Source organism: Phyllostomus hastatus, unplaced genomic scaffold, assembly GCF_019186645.2.
Source record: "Phyllostomus hastatus isolate PE091 unplaced genomic scaffold, TTU_PhHast_1.1 phas_contig_58, whole genome shotgun sequence".
In the NCBI taxonomy this organism is placed as follows: Eukaryota; Metazoa; Chordata; class Mammalia; order Chiroptera; family Phyllostomidae; genus Phyllostomus; species Phyllostomus hastatus.
Window position 1 is genome coordinate 18,899,365 of NW_025333916.1, and position 7,319 is coordinate 18,906,683.

At 36.9% G+C, this 7,319-nt stretch overlaps 1 protein-coding gene across 1 annotated transcript in view; it reads left to right on the forward strand.

Moving 5' to 3' along the window:
* Positions 1 to 5,452, forward strand: part of AP3B1 (adaptor related protein complex 3 subunit beta 1) — a 242,378-nt gene extending 236,926 nt beyond the window's left edge. Inside the window, exon 27 of the mRNA XM_045848192.1 lies at positions 4,734 to 5,452. Coding sequence (XP_045704148.1) covers positions 4,734 to 4,887 — 154 coding nt within the window. The 3' untranslated portion in view covers positions 4,888 to 5,452. The remainder of the gene's footprint in view (positions 1 to 4,733) is intronic.
* Positions 5,453 to 7,319: the final 1,867 nt, after the last annotated feature.

Sequence of the window (7,319 nt, forward strand, 5' to 3'; positions counted from 1 at the left end):
GAAAATATGCAGTTCTGCTGGCAGACTTTTTTAGAATAATGGAAAATATATTGCCTTGGATAAATTTTCTAAACTTGAATTACATGTAAATTTTTTCTCAATATTAATTTAATAGTGTAATGGGCTTAAGTTTAAAATATAATTTTACAGTCAACAAAATGGAATTTTTTACAGCTCACAAATTCTCTGCCTGTTTAAAATGTTCTATTATATTAACTCAAAGTAATAAGGATTTATCATTTTAATTTTTTTTGGAAAATAGTACTCCAAATGACCATGCTTAGGTATTTGATGTTAGGAGGCTTATTTAAACTAGTATTTCTTACATATAATCATTGTGGGACTTCATTACACATTTGTCAACTTTGGACTAATTATTTTTATACAGCTAGGGCAGGGCACTGCATCTTGTGATCGTCTTTCTTACTAATAGGATTCTGTCTGCTTCAGCAGGCAGTAATTGAAGGCTTCATGTACAGAGTGAGGAAAAAAAGTTTTAGCCTGAGTGGGCCATTGTCACAGCTTCTGGCAACCAGTAGAACAGAAAACATGAGAAAATTGAACTCAGAATAGAAAAATCAGAAACCAGGAAGTCTATCCAAGAGAAGAAAAAGCATGTCTCAGAGCTGTTGCATTAAGTGTGGCAAATAGGATTCTGTGTAAAAAATTTTGTTTGTGAATACCCTGGAGGTTGATGCAGCCTCTCAGATATTTTTAAAATCATGTTGTCCTATTAACATTCCAGTTACAACAACTGAGTTGTAGGATTTCTTCCCCCCCCTGACAAAGAGCATTTGTGATCCATAGCTAATTTCTCACTAATCTAAAAAAAAGTGTGATTTAAGTGCACAAAGAAATAATGCATGTTTTCGTAGATAATACATTTGTCAAATTTGTTGTTATTTGACCTGTTGTTTACATAATTCTGTCAAGTTAAGATAAATTAACTTTTTTGAAGAGTGGCTCATACTTTCATTTAGGTTTGGCAGCCAGCTTATTTTGCCTTTTTCTTTAATCTCAAGAATTCTTAGCTTCAAAGATTAAATGCCAATTGCTAGAGCTAATAAACAAAGAGACATTTAATAAGATGAAATACAGATATATCCAAACAGTTTTATCTTCTCAGTTGGTGATTACAAACAGTAAATGCCTGGTGGTAGGATGAAAATGGATTATGAAAAATACCAAATGGTATTCTTTTAAAACCACGGAGCCCGTCGTACATAGGCAATACATCTTTAACTGTCAACCACGTATTTGTCCTTATTTGTGGTGTTGCTGGTGTCTGAGGTCGGTTGGTCTCCCAGTGGTCCCTCCCCATGTCACAGCTCTGTTCAGGGTGTGTTGTATTTCTCCTTGCTGGCATCTCCTTTGAGGGAGTGGTTGGTGGAAGACTTTTAAATATTTTAAACCTTTAAAGGCAGAAATTTAAAATATGTTATGACAAAGCATCATGCAAGGTACTTTGAATTACAAAATACTACAAAGTCTGGTGCACAATTTTTGAAAAGAAAAATCTTCCTTTTTAAGTTTTTGGGAATATAAATAGATTATATTCATATTAGGTAAATAAGGAAGCAGATTCTTTTTAATTTATTGACTAGTAAAAAACAAATGTTAAGAGTGCATATTTGCATATATTAGGAGAATCTCTGTGATCTAGAATTAGAATACTTGGGTTCAAAACTCCTGTTTGAACATGCAGGAGCCTTGAGTCCCTGAGCAATTCCCTCCACCTCTGTGGGCCTCAGTTCCCTCACCTGTAAAGTGGTCTCCCTCATAGAATCAAATGAAATAACACAAGTGAGGAAGTACGTAGTACCCATAAAGCACTTAATAAGTCGTGGCTGCTATTGTCATTATGATCAAAACCTTCACATGCCTCCTAAAACAATTTTGTCACTGTGTGATCTTAGTTTGAGGCCAAGTACAAAGGTTTTGATGTCAGCCATTAAATGTAGTTTATAAGTATTTGACCCAAGATGTCTTTATAATCAATGCTTCTTATACCCAAAAGCCAAGCTGTTTGTTAGTCACTAACTGGCTTAATTTGGGGGAGTGTTTTTTGTTTTGCATGGACCAAAAGAAACCAGTTGTGATCATGCTGTGTTCCAATCAAATATATCCTTTGAACTAGGCAGCAGGAGTGTGAGAACATCTGATCTCCTGGCCTTCTTCAGAGCATCGCTCCCGCCATTTGTGCCCACTGGGACAAGGAGATCTAGTTGAAAGGCAGTAGCTTTTACGCCAGCTAACAGATTTGATTGCTGGGATGATTCGTTTAGCATGTTTCCACTGCGGTGTAAGCAAATACATCACTTCTTCCATGCCCTCTTCTTTACAGTTTTGAGAATTTTGTGTTAATAGGATCTCTGAAACATGTACAAAATACTAATCTTTGTAATCAGACTCACATCAAATTTGACATTTATGACTCCTGAGCTTATATTACTCTAATATTGACTTTAAGTTTGTAATAGAAAGGAGATAAAATGTGCCTTTAGGCTATGTCACCATGAAATTCAAACAGTGCTTCAGACATAATCCCCTTCTCTATGGTCCCGAGACACAGAGTGTTAAGTAAATAAAGGGACTAATAAGACTATTGTTTACATAATTACAACCCTGTCAGAAATGGGAGCCACTGCTGAAATATTTGGTGACGACCAAATCTGTGGGGGAAGTTGCGTAAATGAGTGGGACAGTGGAGCCACCTAGTATCATTTGGTGGCAGGTTTAACAGAAGCACAGAAATGGGATTCTCCCAAAGCATACAACCTCCAACACTTAGACAAAAGACATGCATAAACCTCCAAGGGTGATAGAAAAGAGGGGTCGTTTGGGGGCTTGTGATCTTCCTATGCTCTCAAAGATGAAACTGAGGTGCCCTGTTCCTAATGTATCATGTGGGTGACTGAAGAGCAGATGGATATGCATGTTAAGAGCTTTATAAAACCTCTTTTAAAACACTGGTATGATTTCTGTTCTTAAACTACAGTTACAATTGCTTCCCTCAGTAGAAAAACTGCTTTTTCTGATTCCTTACAAGTTTCAGTGTGTTTAGAGCAAAAACACAAATAAAGAACCGGCAAAGTTTCTAATGTATTTGATCAACAACCCATTAGCTACCACTTTAAAACTCAACTTAAAGGTGTTCATAATATTTTCAATTGAGTAAAATTAGCATTTTTGTTTTGCTTTTGATGCAGTATTCTAATTATTATTGGGAAACTAATTTTTGTGATTCTTTTTTTTTTTTACCAAAAATGGCTTGTTAGTTTTCAAAAAAAGAATCTAATGTGTAATGAGATCTTGATGTCATTTAAAAAAAAAAACCTCAAGAAAGAAATTTTCATTTAAAGAGAATCTGCTTCCTGCTTAAGTGGCTAATATTTTAATTAAGTCGGGTGTGAAGTTTTTCTGAGTGTCTCCTGATAAACTCCCTCTTTTATGTTGATGGTAATTAAACAGATCCCTGAGGACGCCTCCAGCTCCATGCAGGGCCCATGCTAATTGTCAGACATGAGACACTGACCAGTTGGTTTGCTCTTGAATAGACCTCAGCGTGCTGACAGCACGGCAGTTTCATTTTTATGTATTGTGAGCCGTTGTCAGGCCTAACTGGGTGCCATTGTGACTGAAGATGTTGCGCAAATTGAGGCAGATGGCTCAGATTCAGACACGTGTCACACAGAAAGGGGAAAGGGGATTGGCCCTGCAAAGTGGGGTCACAGCAGGTCACAGACCTGCTCTACACTTGTTAGTGTTTTCAAAAGCTCATGCGCAGCAACTTTGTTTTTCTCCAGTCATCCCTGCAATCAAATCCCTTCCCCCCAAAAAGCCTGGAACATGCACCATGTGGAAAATGGAGGCCTAGGAGTACCCCGTCCTCTTCCGCCAGGTCTCTGGGGCTCAACTGTGCGTGCAGAATGAATTAGCAGGATTGACACAAGTTCATTGTGCCTCCAACGGCTTTTCAGTCCATTGCAGTGCTTAAAAGGCTAGTTTTGCTTTTAATTCCATGTAATTAGTAGGTTCTTCATGTCTTGGAATTTAGTAACAGAGCCTTAGACCTCAAGTTTCCTCTATTCTAAAGCAAAAAGAAGTATCTAGCATTCTGAACATTTAAAAAAAATTTCAGAGGAAGGGGGTGTAATACTGCACTTGGCTGTCACATGATTTTTGTTACATATTATCGAGATTAGAGATTGAATTTGAATACTGCAACATGCGAGAATTCATTAAAGCTTAAAAGTTTTGTAATGCATGTTAAATTATCTAACTTTTGTGTAATCATTTTCAGATATAAGGAGCTAAAATTTCAAGCTCTTTGAGAAAGGTATCTTTTCTTAACGTGTTTAAAAATAAAAATATGGTGGTTTATTTTAAGTGACCCTGTGCATGGTAAAATGTTAAATTATCAAAAAAATAAGTTATTCCCAATTTATAGAAATCGGGAATTATTCACATGCGTCTGTTGTTCAGCTAATGAGTAAAATAGACTTCCTTTTCCAGTTCCGCTCTACAGATGCACTCAAGTCACTTGCTGTGGTGAGCTTGGTGCTGGGCAGTTCATTGTGTTTTTCAGAAGAACGCTTGGCTTTGGGTTTTTGGCAGTAGGGAACCTGTAGTACATTACTGAGAAAAAAGAGTTGTTTTAAACCTATTTGAATGTATGCCGTCTCCTTTTTCCCCCTCATGATAAAAGGTCTCTCTCTCTTTTTTTCTCACAGGTTTGCAGCTAAAACTGTGCACAGTGGGTCACTGATGCTAGTCACAGTGGAACTCAAGGAGGGCTCCACGGCACAGCTCATCATAAACACTGAGAAAACTGTGATTGGCTCTGTTCTGCTGCGGGAGCTAAAGCCTGTCCTGTCCCAGGGGTAACCTGCTTACATCTGGACTTCAGAATCTGGCACACAACAAAAGTGCCTGGCATCCACCACTGCTGCCTTTCATTTATAATAATAGCCCTTCCATCTGGCAGTGGGGGGAGAATACACTCTTGACATTCTTGTCTCCTGCTTTAGAATGCTAGTGTGCATCTATCCTGTGTGCAGTCCTTTCCCTCTTCGCTTTGCTAACCAAAGAACATACATTTTGTTGTCAGTTATCTCAACTCTTGAATCCATGTGGCATTTTCTCTGTCCTACTGCTTTTTCTGTCCTTCTTGTCCTCCCTCTCTTTTTCAACAATGATGGACGTGAACTGGAAATTTTAAAATTTATGGGAAATCACCCTCCTTCCTGCAGTAAGCAAAAATTAGCCTAGAAATAGTCTAAATGGCCTCTCAGCTTGGCATGTAAGAGTGGGATAGCATACTTTTTAGAATTAAATGCCAAAACAACAAAGTTTGTGCAAAATTTTGTTGTATGAATTTCCTGGTATTGTAATCAGCCATCATGAAATTATCTCTGAATAATAAGATGAATAAACTAGCATATGAAAAGCATTTGTCTTTGCATTTTTAATGGGAAATTACTTATAATCTTGAAGTTTATATGCTGAGTTTTCTTTAAACATTTTGAGTGTTATGTATTATACAGAGAAGCAATCAGGTTTAGTGAAAGAAAAACCATTTTCAAACCAGGTAGATTTTCCAATTGTGTTATAGATTTACTTTTGCATAAGAAAATATTTTTGGCTGCTAACTTAGATTTAAAATCTTTATTATATCAGTAAGATAATGTAGTGTGCTAACAGTTGAAACCACTTTAACATCAATAGCTTAATATCATTAAAATATTTTTCACATAAGTGAAGTTAGAAAAATGACCAAAGTCCCAAGGTTCAGGTTTGAGTTTTCTTGGGGTTTTTTGTACAATGACTCAGAATTCCTTTGTCTCATATTTCCTTTAACTTTGTCATAACCCATGATTATCTTTAAATTGTCCCATTGAGTCGAGTTAGTCAATGTTGAATTCTTAATTCTACCTGTATTTTTTCATTTTAATGTCCACTTAATGGGACATTTTATGTACACCAATTTTGAAGAATGGCTCTCATTGTATATTTCAGAGTGAGCCTCGTTTTTAGTATCAAAATAGATTTGCTTTATTTATTGTAAGATGAGAATGTTTTTATCCTAAAGAGACGATAACAAAGAATTTATTAAATTAAAATTGGGTATGTGCCCTTCTTGATAACCATTGGGGTGGCCAAAACGTCCATTTAGTTTTTTCTGTAAAATAAAGGGCACATTTTTCATTTTCACCAATAACTTCATTGATTTGGATACTTTGAGTACGTCGGCTATCTCTCATGTGGTAGAGCATTGATTGTTTTCAGTTAATGTCTTGATGTGATTGTTATCATCTTCAACTGGTCTGCCCGACCGCAGAGCATCGTCCAGCGAGAAATCTCCAGCATGGAACTTCACAAACCACTTTTGACACATTCACTCAGTCACAGAACCTTCTCCACACACTACACAAATCTTTTTTTTTTTTTGCATTTCAGTTGTGTCATTACATCTCTTGAAATAATAAGGCCATTATAATATGCTGAAAATGTTGCTTATTTTCTTCCATCTTCAATATTAAAATGGCTGCAAAAAATTGACCAATTTTCATACTTTTTTTGTTTTCTAATGGGCATGATGTGACAGCTGTCACAATACAATCTAACAAAATTGTTTCGAATGAAGTTAAAGACAACACAGTAGAACCATCTTATGGAAAAAACTAAATGAACTTTTTGGCCAACCCAATATTTGCAAACATTTGAGTAACTTTATCATAGCTTACAAAAAGTTTGCCCCTCTAACCTGTGTTTCTGCTGTCAAGAATTTAGAAGTTACTCTTAGAGAACGAAGAATCCAGAATGATAAATAATGTAAGGAGAGATTTAAAAAAAGAAAAGAAAAGTTGGACCAGCTAAAGGTAAACCTAAGCCCTTTCACCTTTTTTGTTCCCTCTGTGTAATCTTTTTGATACTATAGGGAACATGTTTTAAAGGTAGAAAAATCTTCCACATAAGAGTGGGGACCCCCATCTTAAGAAGTTAACAGACCCTTATTATTTAAAAACTGCATCCACTGCAGAAGATGAAGAACTTCACTAACCCTTGTCAGGGATATAGTAAAACGGAAGATATGCTCTGTGCCCCCAAGAAACCTACAGGCCAGTTGGCAGTAAAGAAACGGCAATGTGGAGTGTGCCAAGTCAGTGGTCCCTGGTTTGCAGACACATTTGGCTTCCATACTAACACAAGCTCACCTCCTCCCCTCCCCCGCTCCCTTCAGGTGCCAAGTCCAGCAGCACTAAACGGCCTCTAGAGACCTGCTGAACCCATCTCTTCACTTCCACCTCCGCTCTCCT